The 22,380-nt window shown below is 37.9% G+C and overlaps 1 protein-coding gene across 1 annotated transcript in view; it reads left to right on the forward strand.

Annotated features, from left to right (window-relative positions):
- Positions 1-4,660: 4,660 nt before the first annotated feature.
- Positions 4,661-22,380, forward strand: part of KLHL1 (kelch like family member 1) — a 419,379-nt gene continuing 401,659 nt past the window's right edge. The window contains exon 1 of the mRNA XM_002712985.5: positions 4,661-5,998. Within this exon, the coding sequence (XP_002713031.1) occupies positions 5,508-5,998 (491 nt within the window). The 5' untranslated portion in view covers positions 4,661-5,507. The remainder of the gene's footprint in view (positions 5,999-22,380) is intronic.

Genomic DNA, 22,380 nt, shown 5'->3' on the forward strand with positions numbered 1-22,380 from the left:
TATGTATTGCCAGATCTAAATCAAAAGGCCAAATAAACCAAAGAGATTGATTAGATTAAGATGACCACTGAAGATCAATTAATACATACAAATGTTTATTAAACAGTCACTTAATTGCTACTTAAGATTAACTAACACTGTAGTGAAGATTAATAGATCCTGACAGGTTAACTGTTTTTTGTTGTTGTTGTTTGCTTTTTACTTTGTTTTTTTTTTTTTTTTTTAATTTTTATTTTTTTGACAGGCACAGTGGACAGTGAGAGAAAGAGACAGAGAGAAAGGTCTTCCTTTTCCATTGGTTCACCCTCCAATGGCCGCCGCGGCCGGCACGCTGCAGCCGGTGCACCGCGCTGATCTGAAGGCAGGAGCCAGGTGCTTCTCCTGGTCTCCCATGGGGTGCAGGGCCCAAGCACTTGGGCCATCCTCCACTGCCTTCCCTGGCCACAGCAGAGAGCTGGCCTGGAAGAGGGGCAACCAGGACAGAATCCGGCACCCCGACCGGGACTAGAACTCCATGTGCCGGCGCCCGCAAGGCAAAGGATTATCCTAGTAAGCCGCGGCCGGCCAGGTTACCTGTTTTAACAGATAAAAGTCCTTGATATAGCATATAAGATAACTTGCATTAGTGCTATTTGATGGTAAATTTCAATCATGTGGGGGAAGAAAGTGCTATTACACAATTATTTTCATTTAATTTATACATTCACAATGCTGTACACTTTTTAAAATTGATATCCCTATATCTAAACTACACTTACTGTAAATATTTACAGAAATATTTCTGTATTTGAAATGTAACCTAATATAAAGACACAGTGGCCATCATGGGGTGGGAACTTATAAACTGTAGCATAATTAGTCATTCAGATGCTTTGTTGGATATTTTTAAGTACAAATAACTTTGTTACCATTGTAGAAGAGCTGGCAAAAGCATTCAGGTCCAGCGCTGTGGTATAGTGGGTAAAGCAGCCGCCTGCAGTGCCAGCATCCCATTTGGGCTCCAGTTCAAGTCCTGGCTGCTCCACTTCTGAACCGGCTCTCTGCTATGGCTTGGGAAAGCAGCAGAATATGATCCAAGTCCTTGGGTCCCTGAACCTGTGTGGGAAACATGGAAGAAGCTCCTAGCTCCTGGCTTCGGATTGGTGCAGCTCGGGCCGTTGCAGCCAATTGTGTAGTGAACCAGCGGATGGAAAATCTCTCTCTCTCTCTCTCTCTCTCTCTCTCTCTCTCTCTCTCTATCTCTCTCTCTCTGCCTCTCCTTCTCTCTCTGCATAACTCTTCCAAATAAAAATAAATAAATCTTTAAAAAAAACATTCAGGGAATCAGATTCACTTTTCCTAGATAAGTATACATTTCAGAGACTTTATTTATAAAATGTATACTAAAACTGATTCAAATCCATTTTTGCATTGCTGAAATTTTTGAATTGTAGGCACTTTCAGTGTGATATATTTAACATCCACATTGGATTTAATAATTACATGTAGATTTTTATATTTTTCTTTATAGTAAATCCTCAAGAAACCTCCAAATTTTTGGTATCCTGATTTACTTTTTTTGTAGTTAGAATGAGTTGGGAACTCTGGCAACGTTATGGTCGCTCATTTGGAAAACAATGATTGAACTGACCATTCAGTTTAATTTAATAACAGTGTTAGGACAGCTGAATTGGTTTTGTCTGTAAATCAAAGTGTATTGTTATTGTTGGAATTCTTAAATTCTTGAATATGTCAATGTATTCTTCCAGGTATGCATTGTTATATCATATCTTAACTAAATTGACTTACGAGTCAATTATAAATTATGACTAATTGAACAGTCTCCATTAGCGAGTTCTTACATTCTCCAGCAGTTTTTTTTTTTTTCCTTCTTTCTCCCATATTTACTACTACTTGGAATTAGAACTGGGATATAGTAACTGCTCAATGAAAAATTTATGGGGCCGGCATTATGACGTAGAAAGTAACAACCATATGGGTGCTGGTTCATGTCCTTGCTGCTCCACTTCTGATCTGGCTCTCTGCTGATGGCCTGAGAAAGCAATGGAAAATGGCCCAAGTACTTGCACCTCTGCTACCCATGTGAAAGACCTGGAAGAACTCCTGGCTCCTGGCTTTGGCTTGGCCCAGCCCTGGCCATTGTGGTCAGCTGGGGAGTGAACCAGCAGATGGAGGATCTCTCTCTGTCTTTCCATCTTTCTGTGTACTCCCACTTTCCAATAAATAAATCTGTAAAATAAAATTAATTTGGGTTAGATGTCAAGGTCCAGTAGGTAACCTACTCTTTGGGAAGGCTCATCCCAAAGCACAGTGCCTGCAATGGAGAACCACCACCTCTTCTTCTGATTGAGCTTTCTGCTAATGCACCTGGGAGGCATCCAGTGATGGCTCAAGTCCTTGGGTCCCTGCCACCCATGTGGGCAATCCAGATGGAAGTTCTGGCTCCTGGCATTAGATTTTGTCTGATATGTGAAAAGACAGTCATGGTATCCGAGTAAAATCTTTCCCTTTCTCCTTCCCACCTCTCTCCCCACTCCTTTTCTTCTATCCTCTCTCCTTCCCTCTGTCCATCCTGTGGTTTTCCCTCCCTCCCTCCCTCCCTTCCTCCCTCCCTCCCTTTCCTTCCTCCTTCCCTCTCTCCCTTTCCTCCCTCCCTCCCTCTCTCCCTTTCCTCCCTTCCTCCCTCCCTCCTTTCCTTTTCTTTCTTCCTTTCTTCCCTCTTTTCTTCCTCCTGCTTTCCTATCCTCCCCTCATACCTCCCTTTTCCCCTGCATTCTTCCCTTCCTCTCTACACCCTTTCTTTCCCAACAATATTACAGTAACAAAAAAGTAAAAGTAATATAATCATGTTTGGCAATAATTTAACACAGTTTAATGCATACTTTGTTTTCAAAATCTTAATATTTTAATTTGAAAATTTAGATGAATTATATTTAAACTCTTTATTAAGAGTGACTATTTCAAACCTAGTTATTTTACAGATTAATAAATTTAAAATGTAAACTATATTTAAGTAATTGGCTGTAGCAGTTTTTAAAAAGACCAGATATTACTATATGTATGGCTTACAAATAGGTTTTACTAATCATTCACTATATGTGACATTATTTTGAATTTATGTTCCTTTAAGTCAAAACCCAATCTTGTATCTCTTTGGGTCATATACAATAATAAACTTTAAATAGATAAGTTTTAAATTGTGGAATAATAAAATTACCACAAAGGAAAAAATGTGAAAATAAATTTCAAAATAACAGCAAAAATTTTGTATGTTTTAATGATAATAGTATTAGTCAATGAAAAATGAAGATACAAGATTACTTTATACAAGTATGTTTTATTATTTTAAATGAATCAATTATATCAAGCAAAAAATCCATGAAGCATCTATTTCTATGGAAATTATTTAATTATATAAACTTCAAATTTTTACATTACCTCTGATGGAAAGTTTCCCTGTCTTGTTTGCGATGTGTGATTTCATTCACTGCTTTCTTCCCTAAGGGAACTACTTACTTGATTCCATACTTGGATAAAAATGATCTGTCACCATTGTTTCTTTAAAGAGCTTTTCTTTGCTTTTCCCTTTTTAACGCTGAATACTGAGAGAAAAATCAAGGCACAGGGGATTACAGTCCAGCTGTTGTGGCATAAATCAATATTTAAAGTGCCCCAACGGTGATTTTTTTCTTCTTTGAAAGTAGGGCTTTTATGTGCCTCATTTTGTTTTTTTTATTATTAAAATGTCCAACTTTGTCTAAGAAGTTCTTCAGCTTTAGCTTGCTGCTCAGCTGTGGGGTAACAGTGCAGTAACATAACAGCAATGCTTGATTCCTGTGCCCTTTTTGAGGGGCTGCTGAAGCTGTGAATTTCATGAATAGATAATGACCATACCTCTAGCTGAATCAGGGAGCCTACTACTTTCTTGGCTCCCTTGCCTTCAACAGAGGTTGCTGGGGTTCCATTTTTAAATATTTATTTTAAAAAAAGATAATTTTCCCCCAAGTATTTATACCTAACTTGGATCACAGTCCTCATCATCCTAGATACAGGTGTAAGGGAAAAATTCACGCTCCCTTCTGGAACTATCCATTTGCAGGAAAGTAGCCTTTGGCTATACCCACTTATTGCTTAAAGTCTTCCATGCAATTTATATGGTGATTTATGAGCTCGAAGTTTATGCCTTTAAATTCTTTTATCATTTTATTTCATTCTTGGTTTACACTGAAATCAGCTTTCATTCTGAGGCTGTGCAACCAAAACACTGGCCCTTGGATTTAGAAGCCCATCTTCAGATTTCTACTTTGTGCCTCTGCCTCCTGGGGTGAAGTGCTGCCTGAGTGCATTAATAGCAAAATTACAATGTGAGTGTAAGTGTCAGGATAGAGGGATCGTCACACTTTGATGCCAGCATCCGTGTTTCCTCTATGTCTTACTACAGGGATACGAAGGGTAAAGGTTAAAGGATACGGTTTATTAAATAATTCAAGCCATTAACCTGCAACCTGCAACCTGCAAGCCGATGGCATCCTATTAAGTTTACACTGCCGTGATTCATGTCCGGTGTTTACTGAACCTACAGCATAATGCCTGTTTGCTTTACTTTTATTGCTACACAGTAATGTAGTGAGGAAGGAAGGTGAAAAAAGGTGACAGGAGCTACGCAAGGGGACAATAAGAGCCGCAGACTCACTTGCATAAAGAAGATTGAAGCCTTCCCTCCCTCCCTCCATCTCTCGGTATAGGCCCCAGAGCACATCTGCGTCACTTACGGGGGAGGAGGAGGCGCTGAGGCAGAGAGAAAATTGTACTGTGAGGACCTTGACAGCTTCATGGGCGGGCTTTTCCTTCTGCCTCCTTACATTTTCTGGAATATCTATTTTTCGCTTTTACAAACTGACTATATAACACCACCCCTTCTCGCACTGCAGAAAGCATCTGACTTTCTCAGACACTCGACAAGCTCTGGGGGCATCTTCGGAGAGGCCGGGGACAGGGGCGCAGGTGCACGGAGAAAGCTGCTGGTGGTGGCAGTGCTCTCCTGCGCGACTTGGGGCTCTTTCCGTGCTCTCCAGGCACCGAACTCTCAGCTGCAAGGACAGGAGCGCCGGCACCTTCCCGACTAAGGCTCTGCCTCGAGAGCATCCCGGCGAGGTGTATCCAGCTGCTGCTGTCTTCCGAGCTCCCTCCCTCGCTCATCTCCAGCCTCAGGGTCTTCCCTCCTCGCCATAACCACGGGGCCCCCGCGCGGGGATAGAAGAGTCTCAGTCCTCCGCGTCCCACGCTTGCCTCTTCTCCCGGCCCGGGGGTCTCCCCCAGCCCAGGACTGTAGGACCTGACCGGGGCTGATCCGCGCACCTTCGCCGTTGGCTCGCGGGTGTTCGCCTCGCCTCCTTTGGCTCAGGGGGTGCAGAGGGCACATCCCGCCTCCTCCGCCCCCGGGCTGTGCTCGCCTCCCCCGCCTGCTGGCCGCGAGCTGAGGTCCCTTTCCCTTCACTGCGTAAAGCATGTCAGGCTCCGGGCGAAAAGACTTCGATGTGAAGCACATCCTGCGACTCCGCTGGAAACTCTTCAGCCATCCCTCGCCGTCCCCGGGCGGCCCGGCGGGGGGCGGCTGCCTGCAACAGGACGGCAGCGGCAGCTTTGAGCACTGGGGACCCAGCCAAAGCCGCCTGCTGAAAAGCCAGGAGAGGGGCAGTGTCGGCACTTTCTGGAAGAAGCCTTCGTCTTCTTCCTCTTCTTCGTCATCCTCCCCATCGTCTTCCTCCTCTTCTTTCAATACGCTGAATGGCACCCTGCTGCCAGTTGCCACCAGGCTGCAGCAAGGGGCTCCGGGGCAGGGCACCCAGCAGCCGGCCAGGACCCTCTTCTACGTGGAGTCCCTAGAAGAGGACTCCATGGACTTCCCTGGACCACAAGAGAAAGGGCTGGTCCTTCAAGAGCTCAAAGTGGAGCCGGCCAACTCGAACCAGGCAACAGGTGAAGCATGTGGACACAGGTATAGTAAAGTCTCCATGGAACATCCAAAGCTCTCCCGATTTCCACTCATTTCTTCCTGTATTTTCTTGTGGTTATTAAATCTAAGTCGTTTCAGGTTGAAAATTAGGGTTAAGAGACACCCAGTGCTGAATACTCATTATAAATTTGCTCATTAATTTCTATTGGCTCATATATATGACCCTTTCTTTTGCAAGTTTTCAAAGTTGTGACCACCAATTGAACATACATGCATTTTGGTAAATCTTTGAATGGATTGGTTCTCATGTTTTTCAGATCATAATGTTCTGTCATTAAATAATCATACCATAATCTCATGTGAAGTGAATTTTGCTTTAAAGTCCATCAAAATGCATCCCATGCATTGGTCTAGTAACTGAGAGCATATTACCTAAGATACATGTGACTTGCATCTATAATCCAAGAGTAATGAGGTGCAGAAAATGAGGCCACTGGTTAGTGACATTATCTTCTTTCATCCCCCCATCCCAAAACAATGCTATACTCTATCTCAACTTCCCTTTTGTCATTTTACTTTGTAGTCACTTTTGCCTTGTTTGCAGTCTTAGAATTAAACTGTAGCTGAGCCCCTCGGTGTTTAGCTGTCATGATTTATTGGCTCAATGCTGGAATTCTGTATCTTTAGTAAGTAAGCAGGTCAATATTTATTTCTAGTTTATTTCTAATGTTACACTCCTTTGTGTGGGCTTCTGCTGCTTTGAAGACTTATAGAACATCCTTCACACACATATGAAACTCCTTCTGTTTTACATTTTCAGGGAATTGGTTTATTATTCTACACTACAGCATTTCCATGTTTGGCATTTAATGAGGGTATGAAAGGATTTGCATTTAGATTTATGATATCAGAATACATTATTGAAGAAGAACTATAGAAGTAAAAAAAGCTAATAAATATGCTAATTAAATTTAATTACCTCTCAATAACAGAAACAGAAACAACTTTTTAAACTTGTGGCTGACTGAATCAGTAGCTTCGAGAGTTGATTAGGTTGCAGAAGTTGCAGAAAGTATATGTAACACAAAATGATATGTACAAAAGCTCTTTAATTATGTTGATGATTGTGAAAATAGAGATACATAAATTATTCTCACAATTTTTCTTTTATATGCATTATATAGATTTTAATTTGAACTTTAACAGCCTTGAGCATATTCTTATGTTCTATGATGGTTAACATAATCTAAGATTGATATTCTAATGGGGGCAATGTTTAATGTGTAGTTTTCAAGTATACCAAAGGTTTTCCTTATATAGAAGACTTAGATAAAAGTTGAACTATTATTCAATTAAGATATTTTACCAAAATGATTATAACTTTGGTTACCATAATTGCCACAAAATTATTTGGTTTATGCATTAAGTAGTTACCTCTAATTTAGACTTTTAAGAACAAAATGTGTCATTTTTTATCTTTTAATTCAGTAAATATAAAACTTTCTAAGGGAGAGGGGAAATTATTTATAGATGTCTAGCAATTCACCTTACATGTGAAAGGGAACAAGTTATTTTAAATGCTTGATACTTACTAGTTTATTAAAATGTATTTATCAGAAAACACACAAAATAGAGTATATGTGAGTATGTGTATATACAAATTTTTATTTATGTATTTTTAAAATATTCATACCACCTTCAAATATCTGACCTTCTGGGAATTTTTAAATATCAGAATTGTTTCATATTTTTAAAGAGTTTCTTTGACAGCAAAAACTGTTTTGAAGTAAATTAGGCCTGTTTGTAATTTTTGAAGAGTTTATGTACTTTGGAGAACATGAAAATGATGATACTTCTACTAAGTTAAAGAATTATAAAGAATTAAAAATTATAAAACTAATAACTAGTATCTCAGATTGGAGTAAAATCCACATCCACTTGAAGAATTAACTTCAAGTCATTTACTTTTGAATATACTTCATTGTTTTTATTCACAAAGGGTTGTGACAGGAAATCAGAAAACAATTCAAGTTCAAACAAAACCATCTTTATTGTCAAAACCAGGACATCTTAGGATATTTTTGGATGTTTACACTATTGAAAAGGAGCTCTAATTTTATTTAAAAATCTTCTAAACAATTAACTGTTTGAGCTGAATCTGAATTTTTGACTAGAAACATGCTAGCAATTACAGTGTTTGGTTCTTAAACTTTCATAGAGCATTGACTCTGCACCCATGATTGATTGAAAACCACATTAGTAAACAGTAATTCATTTTTATCAATATATATTTTAATGTATGATCAGAAGAGGAATCATTGCACTTACAAAGTGAAATATCGAGAGGAAATTCTATTGTACTTCATAATTTTATGTGAAAGAATCTGTAATGCGAACTTAAATTTTGTTTCTGTAACAACACATCCAGGAAGGCTACATAGTATTCAAGATGAATGCTATTTTTAACAGATAGGTTAGTAGATCACCAAACTTTGATGCTACATTTGGTGTTTACCATTGGTTGTATTGATTTTGACTTCTATGCTAAATTCATTTTCTCCTGTAACAAGAGTTGGCCCCTTTGATGTTCTGCATATTCCTTTTTTAATCTTCGCTTTACTGATTTGGTCTTATACAAATAGGAAACATTGTGTTAGAAAAGAAGCTCAGTTGATGAAGAAAACACAGGGGGAAAATCTAGTCAAATCATTATGGACTTGAACCAGAAAGTTAGCAAGTACACAATGGTAAAACAATGAACTGCCAAAACTCAATCTTTCCCTTTTCCTAGTTTACTACACTAAATACTAGTACCCTACCCTACCTTAAATAAATGCCAAAACCTTGTCATTTCAATAATAATATCATTAAGAATATTAACTTTTAGAATAGTAAGTTGTTTATATGTGATATCAATCATTATTTTTTTCTATTTGTCTGTTGAAACTTAAGTTAAAAAAGTTGAATAACCTCTTGAATATTCAGATTACAATATATTTGTGTGCAGTAAACTAAGAAACCAGAGAACAGTATTTCATCCTTGCAATTTATAGTGCTGTGAGATGTCATGTTTTCTCTGCTTGCTTTGTTAGTCTCTAGATTCTTGCAGAGTGCAGTCATCTGATTCCATAAACTGATTCGTATTTTGAACCTCTGGTATCACACATCCACCTCTCTATCTGACTTTTCTGGTGGATGTTATAGAAACTATTTAAATACTTGTACAAAACTGATAATCTTATCATTGATGATCTAATCAAAATTATAATCTCCCTTCTCTTGTGCTTAATTGTCTTCTTTGAGAGAATAATTCTCTATGTAATAAGTTGTGTGAAGATTATATTTTTCAACCTCCTCTTTGCACATCATTTTCAAAATTTCCCCATGTTGTCACTTTTGGTTAGTAAATTTTCATGTATTTGTTCTGCATCCCTTCATCTCCTTTACGTTAATGTAATCTAGTTTACTATACCCCTTCACTCCTTTAATAGGAGTTCTGTATCTGCCATCTGTATCACCTCCCCTCATTATCTTTGCCTCTTATAATCCAATAGAAAGTCCGTGGATATTGTAAAATAAAGTTGAGCCATTTTTTCACATCCTTTGCTCTCATTTGTTTGCTTCTCCAAAGAATGTCTACCACTCCTTGATCACAATCTAATCCTAATCGTGGTCTACCTCACCCTAAATCACCCTTCCCTTTGTCTAGTATTTAGGCCCTTCCCTCATCAAACTACTCTTTTACCCTTTGCCTTCCAGACTCAATATCCTTCACCAAGCCACCATTTCTTCACCCTCCACCTGCACCCCTGCCAAAGGACATATAAACTTGTTTCTTCTTCTATAGCATCTCTGCTTTCTCAAAGGACACTTTAAAAGCCAGAGTTAATTCTTGTGTTCCATTGAAATGTACTGGATCAAAGCTCTGTACCTTTCTCACAGAAGCATTCTGTGACCCCCCTCCCCAAATTCCTAGCTTGTATTTTATGTTGTTAGTGTAAATGATGTCTACATTTTGCTCAAGAGTCTTAATGAAAACTTGTAACCAACTATCAATATCTGCATTGATCTTATTGTTTGTCTTTACTGAAATTGCCAGGTGGAGAAGAATGTTTTGTCTGACCATGCAGTTACTCAAATACTCATGAATGAATAAATATTTGTAGTAATAATATTGACTGCCATTGATTAAGAACTTGCTTTTCCTCCAGATAATGCATTGAATATTTATGTCGTGTAAGTTAAAATTCGTTAGCACCCTATCATCTTGGTGCAATTATGTATGCCTTCATCAGTATAATGATTACATAAATTACAAGACTGAGAGATAGCTTTGGTAATTAATTTGCCTAGAATCATAGGCATGCACGTCATATAGCTGGACTTTTAAACCTTGGTATCTAACCCCAGGTACCAAATTCCACACAATTTTGCTGAATTTTCTTTGCTTCATTTTCTTCACACTTCTTTTCTCTCATAAACAATCACAAAGAACAAAGGAAAAACAGGGCTCTATCAAAGGTTATGAATGAACAGTTCCTTATTCCCTTGGTGGAAATTATGTCTTTGAATGTTTAAACAGACTACTTAAAATGACAATGATGGAGACTACTTATAAGGCTCAGTAAAAAAAAGACGTAGTTCACCTTGGAAAACACTCATGCCTTGAGTCATTCAGCGCATTTTATTTTATCATTAATCAATAGTAGGCAGGGATAACCTAGGAAAGAAAAAAAAAATGTTTGGAAAGCAAAAGGTAGCCTCTTGATTTGAAAATCTGCTTCTGAAAGTCAGAAATATTGAAAGAGAAGTGTCACTGAAACATAGCACACACCATTAAAATCTCACAGAGGTTATAAGGACCTGAACCTGTCACTTTGGAAACAAAAAGAATCAATTGAAAAGTTGAAAACAAATAATGGCCGGTGCTTTGGCTCAATAGGCTAATCCTCCACCTAGCGGCGCCAGCACACGGGGTTCTAGTCCCGGTCGGGGCACCAGATTCTGTCCCGGTTGCCCCTCTTCCAGGCCAGTTCTCTGCTGTGGCCAGGGAGTGCAGTGGAGGATGGCCCAAGTGCTTGGGCCCTGCACCCCATGGTAGACCAGGAGAAGCACCTGGCTCCTGCCATTGGATCAGCGTGGTGTGCTGACTGCAGCGTGCCAGCCGCGGCGGCCATTGGAGGGTGAACCAACGGCAAAGGAAGACCTTTCTCTCTGTCTCTCTCTCTCACTGTCCACTCTGCCTGTCAAAAAATAAATAAATAAAATAAAATAAAATAAAATAAAAAATAAAGAAAAGAAAATAAATCATGATCTATCAGGAAATTTTTTCTTGAACTATGGTTTAATGGAACGGTACAATGAAATAATATTTACCTTTTCTCCTATCTTGAATTTTAGCTTGTAAAAAAGGTATAGTGAGGTGATTTTACTTAAGCTTATATTTTCTTTGTTAATTTATTCTAAGCTTGGGTTTTAGGTAGCCTACTATTATATAAAATAGAACTAGCACAAATGATATGTCTTTGGAGAAAGCTTCTTTAACTTACTTCAAGATGGATTTATCAATATTACATAGTGTTCTACTCTGAAGCCCACAGTTTCCAAGCACTTGATCCTCTGGGCTAGTTGCTTAAGGCAAACTAAGAAGATCATAAGGGAAAAAGAAATGAGACCACCAAGCCTGATTTTTCAGGCACTGTGTGCCCCAGAGCTATCTGAGAAAGATGTGAATATAATATTAGAATAAGATGAAATGAAAATTACAATATTACATTATAACAAAGAGTGATAATTTAAGAACCATATTCTGTTTTTCATTTATAAATTTCCAATGAATACTTTTTGAACTGTATTAATAATTGCTCTAAATATTATTGTCAATTGTTTAGAAAAATAAATACTTATCTTTAATTAATCAAAATCACGAGCATTTGGATAATATAGAATATGATAGTGATCAGAGAGTTGTGTTTGTTTTTTCCAAGGTTCAAAAGACAAGTATATATCTGCAGATGATATCCAACACCTACATATTAAGTCAAATTTCATTTTTTTCCAAAAGGTCTTATGGAATTTATAGAAAACTGCAATCTCATCATATTTTTGAAATAAATTTTCTAATCATGAGAAATCCAACAGTTTAGCAAGAGTCTAAAGATAATTACCATTACATCATACTATTGACTTTATTTTGCCATCCATAATAACCTTAAGTATTTTTATTGTAGTTTTTTAAATCCCATGCTGTTGAATTCATGTATTGGTTTGGGTCAGGTAATAAAATCTTTTTTATTTAAGAAAATGCTGTTCAAAACTTTTACTAAAAGCTTTGGCATATAAACAGATAATATGAGAAGAATTAAAGATGGTTTTGTAGATCTTGTTGTTCAAGTATAGGCAAAATTTCTGTTGCGCTAAATAGATTTGATGCTAACTACCTTTGCTGAAGTTTTTTGGACAGAGTTTGAGAGTACATCAACACAAATGTTAAGAAAGATTGACAAATGTAGCTTGACCGGAGAGAACAATGTTCTATGATTGTGAGACTCCAAGAGAATATCAATTCTGAAAGAAAATCCTGTGAATCTCATCACTTTGACAAAACATCCTGTCACAAAAATGGTGCAGAAATCTAGAGAGGGCTCTCTTGGATATTAAGCAGATCAGAGTTCAGTAAAATAATGACAGATACATGTTTTAATGCTTAGGAAACAACCATCTGTAAGAATTAGAAGGAATAGTGTCCTTTTCTACCAATCAGAACAGAAAACTGCATGATTCATGGGGTTGGAAAAAGTTTTTGGCAGTTTCTTGCCTCATTGATTGATATCTAGTCCTAGGACAAGTACTGTTTTGGTTCAGTTTAGCAAATCCTGAAAACTAGATCCAAGAATGTCAATCTGTTTGAAAGTAATGTAACTCTGACAAGAATTAATTTCAAGAATCATTCACAAATTCAAAAATATTCTGCAGCAACCGAAGTTTAATCTGTAATGTCTGTTATCCAATCAAAGATGACCAGGCAGCAAAGAGGTAGAAAAATTTGAGCTACTATGAAAATAAATATTTCAGACACAAGGAAAATTACATCAGGTAGCAAAAACTATACAAAAGAAGGAAAGGCAAACAGCAACAACAATGAAAAAACACATAAATGTGGGCTAAAAATATTTTCCTCATTATTTCTATTTCCAAAATCTGACAGAATATTGATGGTTGAAACAAAAAGAGCAGATTATATTGTGAGGTCTTTAACATACAAGTAATATAAGTGAATAACAATAATAGTAGTAAGGGGTTTTATGTTAAATATGAAGCAGTTCATCATTCCAAGGAGTATATTGTAAATCCTAAAGCATCATTAAAATAAAAAAAATGAAAAACACCTTGTAAATAATAAAAGAAGATGAAATTTTTCATAAAATAACCTGAAAAAGAAAATGAAAAGGAAATTGTATCAAAGAAAAGATAGAAGAAATAGAAAACAGAGTGTGATAGTTTGAAGCCTAGCTATGTAAAAAATTATGGTAAAAGTCTCTGGTTTGTGAGCCCACTATCAAAAGGCAAACATTATCAGATTGTACAAACAAGTAATACACTTATGCTGATTAGAAGAACTGTGTTCTATGGGACCATGCTGGCATCCTGTATCAAAGCACCAGTAGTAGTACCAGCTGCACTGCTTTCAATCCAGCTCCCTGCTGACATGCCTGAGAAAGCAGAGGAATATGCCCAAGTTCTTGGTCCCCTGCCATCCAAGTGGTAGACCAGGATGACATTTCAGACTCCTGGCTTCAGCTTGACCTAGCATAACTATTCCAGTCATTTTGGGAGTCAGTCAGTAGATGGATGATTTCTTTCTGTCTCCCCATCTTTCTGTCACTCTGCCTTTCAAATAAAAAGATTTATTTATTTATTTATTTTTGAAAGGCAGAGTGACAGAGAGTGGGGAGAAACAGAGAGAGAAAGATCTTCCATTCATTGATTTATTCACCAAATGGCTGCAACAGCTGGAGTTAGGCCCATCTGAAGCCAGGAGCCAGGACTTCCTCCGGGTCTACCATATGGCTGCTTGGCCCATTCACACTGCATTTCTAGCTGCATTAGCAGGCAGCTGGGTGGGAAGTGGGACAGACATTTTTCCAACCAGTGCCCATAAGGGATGCCAGCACAGCAAGTGGCAGCTTTACCCATTACACCACAGCACCGAATGCAGTAATAAATCTTAAAATTATTAAATTCAATATAAATATAAACACATAATTTGACTAAAAGTAGAAGTATGGAAAAGATTTCACATGTTAAAATTAATCACAAAAGGGTAGAGTGGATATATTATCATCAAAGTATATATCAGAGCACAGAACATCTATCTGATAAAAGGAATCTATAAAAAAAAACTACAGCCAAGTTCTCAAACTGAGAAACTAAAGTCAGCTTTTCATTTGTAGACAAAGTTGATCTTATATGTAGAAATGAAAAAAATAAAACTTTACATATTATTTATGGAAACATTTAGTGGACTCTAGAAAAATGAGTGAGTTTTAGTAAAGTGGCAGAATACAGAATCAACATGCAAAAATGCAACCTTCTGTCTATAAGTTAACACTAAATAATTGAGATTACAAAAATAGTACATTTTGTGAGTAATGTTAGTAAGGTATGGGTAATCCTTAAGAATAAATTTGAAAAAAGGTGCAAGAAAGATTCATACACTAAAAGCAACAAAATTATAGAAAGAAATTAAAGACCTAAATATACTATAGAAATACCAGTTTTATTAAGATGCCAGTTCTTTACTAATTTATCTAAAAACTGAACTATCTCCAAAGGAAATTTCTACGTGTTTTCTTTTTCATAAGAATTGACAAGCTTTTTTTAAAATCTGCATAAAAATCAAAAGAAGTACAATAAGCAAAAGAACTTTGAAAGAGAAGAACAAATGTGGTGACTAATTTACCTGAGTTTCAGACTAGTTTTAAGGTACATTAATCAAGATAGGGTTATATCAGTGTCAGATACATAAATGAGAAGCATATGAATAATAATTTGATAACTAAAAAAGATTCAGTCATAGAGCAAAGAAAAAGCAACTTATCAATATTGTTTGGATGAAAAATATTGTGATGAGACAAAGCTGATCACTGTATATTATATTTCATTAAACATAGCCATTCTACTCAATATCCATACCCAGAATAAAATTTGATTCTAACTTGCCCTGCATCAGATGCTGGATTCAGTCACTTTTTAAGTTTCTTTTTTTTTTTTTGGTCAATATTTTTACTTTTAAAAATTTTTTTTAACATTTATTTAGTAAATATAAATTTCCAAAGTGCAGTTTATGGGTTACAATGGCTTCCACCCCCATAACTTCTCACCCACTCGACCCCTCCCATCTCCCACTCCCTCTCCCATTTCATTCACATCAAGATTCATTTTCAATTCTCTTTATACACAGAAGATCGATTTAGAATATATTAAGTAAAGATTTCATCAGTTTGCACCCACACAGAAACAAAAAGTGTAACACACTGTTTCAGTACTAGTTGTAGCATTACTTCACATTGGCCAACATATTAAGGACAGAGATCCCACATGAGGAGCAAGTATATAGTGACTCCTGTTGTAGACTTAACAATTTGACACTCTTGTTGATGGCATCAATAATCTCTCTAGGCTCTAGTCATGAGCTGCAAGGCTATGGAGGCCATTTGAGTTTGCCAACTTCAATCTTATTCAGACAGGGTCATAGTCAAAGTGGAAGTTCCCTCAACCCTTCAGAGAAAGGTACTTCCTTCTTTGATGGCCCTGTTCTTTCCACTGGGATCTCACTCGCAGAGATCTTTCATTTAGGTTCTGTGTTTTTTTTTGTTGTTGTTGTTGTTTTTGTTTTTGTTTTTGCCAGAGTGTCTTGACTTTCCATGCCTAAAATACTATCATGGGCTCTTCAGCCAGATCTGAATGCCTTAAGGGCTGATTCTGAGGCCAGAGTGCTATTTAGGACATCTGCCATTCTATGAGTCTGCTGTGTATCCCGCTTCCCATGTTGGACCATTCTCTCCCTTTTTTATTCTATCGGTTAGTATTTGCAGACATTAGTCTTGTGTGATCCCTTTGACTCTTAGACCTATCAGTGTGATCAATTGTGAACTGAAATTGATCGCTTGGACTAGTGAGATGGCATTGGTACATGCCACCTTGATGGGATTGAATTGGAATCCCCTGGCACATTTCTAACTCCACCATTTGGGGCAAGTCTGATTGAACATGTCCCAAATTGTACATATCCTCCCTCTCTTACTCCCACTCTTATATTTAACATGGATCACTTTTCAGTTAAATTTAAACACCTAAGAATAATTGTGTGTTAATTACAGAGTTCAACCAATAGTACTAGAACAAAAAAAAATACTAAAAGGGATAAAGTATTAAATTGTACATCAACAGTCAGGACAAGGGCTGATCAAGTCACTGTTTCTCATAGTGTTATTTCACTTCAACATGTTTCCCCTTTGGTGCTCAGTTAGTTGTCACTGATCAGGGAGAACATATGATATTTGTCCCTTTGGGACTGACTGAATTCACTCAGCATGATGTTTTCCAGATTCCTCCATTTTGTTGCAAATGACCGGGTTTCATTGTTTTTGACTGCTGTATGGTATTCTATAGAGTACATGTCCCATAATATATTTATCCAGTCTACTGTTGATGGACATTTGGGTTGGTTCCAGGTCTTAGCTATTGTGAATTGGGCTGCAATAAACATTAATGTGTAGAAAGCTTTTTTGTTTGCCAATTTCATTTCCTTTGGTCCAAGTAGTGGGATGGCTGGGTTGTATGGTAGGGTTATATTCAGCTTTCTGAGGACTCTCCAAACTGACTTCCATAGTGTCTTAACCAGTTTGCATTCCCACCAACAGTGGGTTGGTGTCCCTTTTTCCCCACATCCTCTCCAGCATCTGTTGTTGGTAGATTTCTGAAAGTGAGCCATTCTTACCGGGGTGAGGTGGAACCTCATTGTGGTTTTGATTTGTGTTTCCCTGATTGCTAGTGATTTTGAACATTTTTTCATGTGTCTGTTGGCCATTTGGATTTCCTCTTTTGAAAAATGTCTATTGAGGTCCTTGGCCCATCTCTTAAGTGGGTTGTTTGTTTTGATGTTGTGAAGTTTCTAGATTTCTTTGTAGATTCTGGTTATCAACCCTTTATCAGTTGCATAGTTTGCAAATATTTTTTTTTCCCATTCTGCTGGTTGCCTCTTCACTTTCCTGACTGTTTCTTTTCTAGTGCAGAAACTTCTCAATTTGATGCAATCCCAAATGTTAATTTTGCCTTTGACTGACTGTGCTTCCGGGGTCTTTTTCAAGAAGTCTTTTCCGGTACCTATATCTTGCAGGGTTTCTCCAGTGTTCTCTAATAATTTGATGGTGTCAGGTCATAGATTTAAGTCTTTAATCCATGTTGAGTGGATTTTTGTGTAAGGTGTAAGGTAGGGGTCTTGCTTCATGCTTCTGCACGTGGAAATCCAATTTTCCCAGCATCATTTTATTGAATAGACTGTCCTTACTCCAGGAATTGGTTTTGGATCCTTGATCACATATAAGTTGGCTGTAGATGTTTGAATTGATTTCTGGTGTTTCAATTCTGTTCCATTGGTCTATCCATCTGTTTCTGTACCAGTACCATGCTGTTTTGATTACAACTGCCCTGTAGTATGTCCTGAAATCTGGTATTGTGATGCCTCCGGCTTTGTTTTTGTTGTACAAGATTGCTTTAGCTATTGGAGGTCTCCTGTGTCTCCATATGAATTTCAGCATCATTTTTTCCAGGTCTGAGAAGAATGTCTTCAGATTTTGATTGGTATTGCATTGAATCTGTAAATTGCTTTTGGGAGAATGGACATTTTGATGATATTGATTCTTCTAATCCTTGAGCATGGAAGATTTTTCCATTTTTTTGTATCCTCTTCTATTCCTTTCTTTAAGGTTTTAAATATGTTCCATGATATCATCCATTGGTATTTGTCTTGCAGAACATGATGCTGAAATATTCACATCAAGTCTTTTGCTGCTTTTCTCTTGGCAATGGCTGAGAAGGCAGAGAAAGCTGAATAGTTTTATAGTAAATAGCTCTGCACGGGAAGCTCAGAAGGCCTTGCCATGTAAACACAAGGGAATTTTGACTTTTATCTCCATTGCCAACACTAGAGGAGCAGCTGGAAAGCAGGGATACTGCCCAGAAGCTTTACCTGAATGGTGTGGAAGGGATGTAAACAGTGTGCTATCCTATTCACTGAGTCCTCTTTGTGTTGTACCAGATAACTTGGAACCACTACTGAATATTTTTTTCCACAGGGGAAAAAAAAGCTCATTTTCTTCTCTTTGTCCAGAGATAAAAATATGTACATATAATTATTCTCCATAACTACATTCAAACACCCTATGATTTTTAAATAGATCTATCAGAAGAACAGTTTTTCAATTATAAAACTAAATTTGGATAGAGACTCTTAAACAATACAACATAAAATCTTCTCTGAATGTAATTTCCCCCCAATTAATGCATTTTTTGAAATTGTAACTGAAGTTGAAGACTCATTTATGTCTTTTCTCACACCTATGATCTGTCACATTATTTTACTTATTTCATACATTTTTTTCTCCAAGTATGTTAAACATTTTACTTCATTTTCATCAATGAACTGCAGAAAAATCTTCAGGCTTCATAATGCCATAAACTAGAAATGTGAATAATGTATAAATTAACAACTTTGTTTAGCATTATTTCTTTTCTAAAAAGAATTTTTTAAAAAATTTATGTTTTATTTATTTGAAAGACAGAGTTACGAGAGGAGGAGGAGGACAGAGAGAGAGAGAGAGAGAATATGAGAATGAGAATCTTCTATTCACTGGTTCACTCCCCAAATGGCTGCAGTAAATGGGTCTGAGCCAGGCAGAATCCAGGAACTTCTTCTGGATCTCCCACATGGGTCCAGGGGCCCATGTACTTGGGCCATCTTACACTGCTTTCCCAGGCCATTAGCAGAGAGCTAGATTGGAAGAGGAACAGCTGGGGCCTATATGCGCTGCTTGTGCTGTCAGAGGGGCTTAACCTATTATGCCACAGCACCGTCCCCAAAACCCAAGTTCTAGGATGAAATCTGCCTGTATAGAAAAATTTCAGCATTAAATCACTTAAATAAAATAGCTCTTTATCTAATTTTATCATTAAAATATGGTAGAAGAGGGGTTGACATTGTAAAACAATGGGTTACCCTGCTGCTTGTGACACTGAGGTCACATATTAGAGTTCTGGTTTGAGTCCCAGCTTCTCCTCCTCATACCCAGCTTCCTTCTAATGTGTATGGGAAGGCAGGAGAAGATGGCAGTAATAATATGGCTTGATGAGTCATCTATAAAAAATTGAATATTCTCAGGGATTTTGCTGGATTTGAGAGTTCTTAATGTCTTTGATTATTGGAGGACATAATAATAGCAATCTGAGGTACATAAAGAAGTCACTTGAGTCTTCCAAGGAAAAATAACTTTTTTTTCTGATGATGAGAGAATTATGGTGTAAGTTTACAAAGATACTACAAGATATTTCTGGATACTACTTGTCAAAGATGAAAAGAATGTAAATATCCTACCTATGAGTGGGCTACAAGATAGGCCATATCAAGTGTGAAGCTTTTTTTTTTTTTTTTTTTTTTTTGCAGGGACATTGCAATTTTCAGACTGAAGATCTCTGAAAGTTGGCTGAGATAGAAGGACACAGCTTTATTAGAAAAAGTGGATGAGTAGTGAGGCTTGTATTTTATGTGACAGCTAAGTGTTAGGAGCATTGATAAGATTACTTGCATGGATTTCCATATGGTTCAAAGGTGAAAAGCTTGTAAAGTTTGGGTTATTCTTCACGTACTCTCAAAGCAATTCATTTATGAGCTCTGTGTATCCTGCTAAACTGTTGGGAAATTGTTGCACAGGTGAGTCGGGTAGAAGCTATCATTTTCAATAGGCTTGAGATGGGCTATGCTATCTGTGGAGTTTAATGTAGAATGAAAATATAATACTTCTTGTTAGAAATTATTATGAATTTGGAGATAGTAGAGTATGAAATTTAGATGGCATTCTGCTAATCATACACCCTTGTATGACTGCAGAAACTCAAAATGCGTAGTTCATCTACAAGAATGTGAGCATAGGGCCGGCGCCGTGGCTCAGTAGGCTAATCCTCCGCCTTGCAGCACCGGCACACCGGGTTCTAGTCCTGGTCAGGGCACCGGATTCTGTCCTGGTTGCCCCTCTTCCAGGCCAGCTCTCTGCTGTAGCCAGGGAGTGCAGTGGAGGATGGCCCAAGTGCTTGGGCCCTGCACCCCATGGGAGACCAGGAGAAGCACCTGGCTCCTGCCTTCAGATCAGCGCGGTGTGCCAGCCGAAGCGCGCCAGCCGTGGTGGCCATTGGAGGGTGAACCAATGGCAAAGGAAGACCTTTCTCTCTCTCTCTCTCTCTCTCTCTCACTGTCCACTCTGCCTGTCCAAAAAAAAAAAAATGTGAGCGTAGCATCGTAGGCCAAAATAAACATTTGGCATAGTTTTCAAAGGGACCTTTTTTACACAGCACTAGAAGTAAGATAGATATTGTCAAGCACAGGATTGGAAAATCACTTTCAAACAAAACAGCTGCTTCTTCCTTATGCTTCAGCAGGCAAATGTATAAAGAACTACATGTAATTACAAAATAAAAAGATATTTATTCACAAATAGATTCTCTAACTTACTAATATAAGATGATGAATGAGTGACAGGGTAATGCAATACAATATCCAACCCATTGTTCACCTGAAAGAAAGACTATTAGCAACCAAGACATTTATGTCAATGGCTGTAATGTAAACATGGAATGTCAGCTCAATTTCAAAATATTTCTTTTCAGTATTCAAACATATGCCAGAAATTTTCAATATAGAATTACATTATATGAGCAAAAGTGATTCCTAGTTTATTCCTTTGGAAAAATATATGAATGGCTTTATAAATTTATGCAAATGTCTGCTATATCAGAAAATTAAACTAGTTTAGGACTGAGCCAAAGAGGATATATCATAGTGAATGGAAGCAACAGCATCCCATACAGACATGGTAACAGATTAATACATCCATTGTTGACAAGTCAGCCATAACCTGTCTCAGGAATCATTCTTCTTATCATTTCTTATTAATTATAATTGCTTTTTACTGTAAGATAAAAGTTCCTTTTCTGTTTGTTTAAATATTTGTGTATTTGAAGGGCAGAGTTACAGAGAAAGAGGAAAAGATGGGTTCACTCTCCAGATGGCCACAATGGCTAAAACTGGTCCAGGCTGAAGCCAGGAGCCCAGGATTTCTTTTGTGTCTCCCACATGAGTGCAGGGGCCCAAACACTTGAACCATCTTCCACTGCTTTTCCCAGGTGCATTAACAGGGAGCTGGTATGGAAGTGGAGCAACCAGGACAGGAACTGGAACTCATATAGGATGAAGGCATCACAGGTGAAGGCTTAACTCATTACACCACAGCACCAACCCCAAAATTCTCTTTTAAAATGTAATATTTAATGTGTGAAAAGAAAATATACTGGGGCCAGCACTCTGGTGCAGTGGGCTAAGCCTCCACCTGCAATGCCGGCATCCCATATGAGTGTCAGTTCTTGTCCAGCTGCTTCTCTTCCCATCCAGCTCTCTGCTAGGACCTGGGAAGGCAGTGGAAGATGGCCCAAGTGCTTTGACCCCTACACCCACATGGGAGACCCGTAGGAGGTGCCTGGTTCCTGATCTGCTCAGCTCCAGCAGTTGTGGTCATTTGGGGAGTGAACCAGTGGATGGAAGACCTTTCTTCTGTCTCTCCCTCTCTCTCTAATTCTACCTCCTAAATTAATAAATAAAATCTTAAAAAAAAAAAGAAAGGGAAAATTTACTGTATGAATGCAGGTATATTAGAAAGTACTTTAGACTTTTTTTTTTTAACTTGACAGTTAGAAGTGTTTTTTTTTTAAGATTTTTATTTTGTTTATTTAAGAGGTAGAGTTACAGACAGAGAGGGGGAGAGACAGAAAGAAAGGTCTTCCATCCACTGGTTCAATCCCCAAATGGCTGTAAGTGATGGAGCTGAGCCTATCAGAAGCCAGGAGCCATGAGCCTCCTGCGGGTCTCCCATGTGAGTGCAGTGGTCCAAGCCCTTGGGCCATCTTCCACTGCCTTCCCAGGCCATAGCAGAGAGCTCAATGGGAAGAGGAGCAGCTCAGACTTGAACTGGCACCATATGGCATGCCCATGCTACAGGCAGAGGCTTAGGCCACGGTGCCACAGTGCTGGCTACTAACAGCTGAAGCTTTGGAATGAAGGATGCTGCACTTAAAATCATAACTGTACAGTTTATATT

This window comes from Oryctolagus cuniculus, chromosome 9 (assembly GCF_964237555.1).
Source record: "Oryctolagus cuniculus chromosome 9, mOryCun1.1, whole genome shotgun sequence".
Lineage (NCBI taxonomy): Eukaryota > Metazoa > Chordata > Mammalia > Lagomorpha > Leporidae > Oryctolagus > Oryctolagus cuniculus.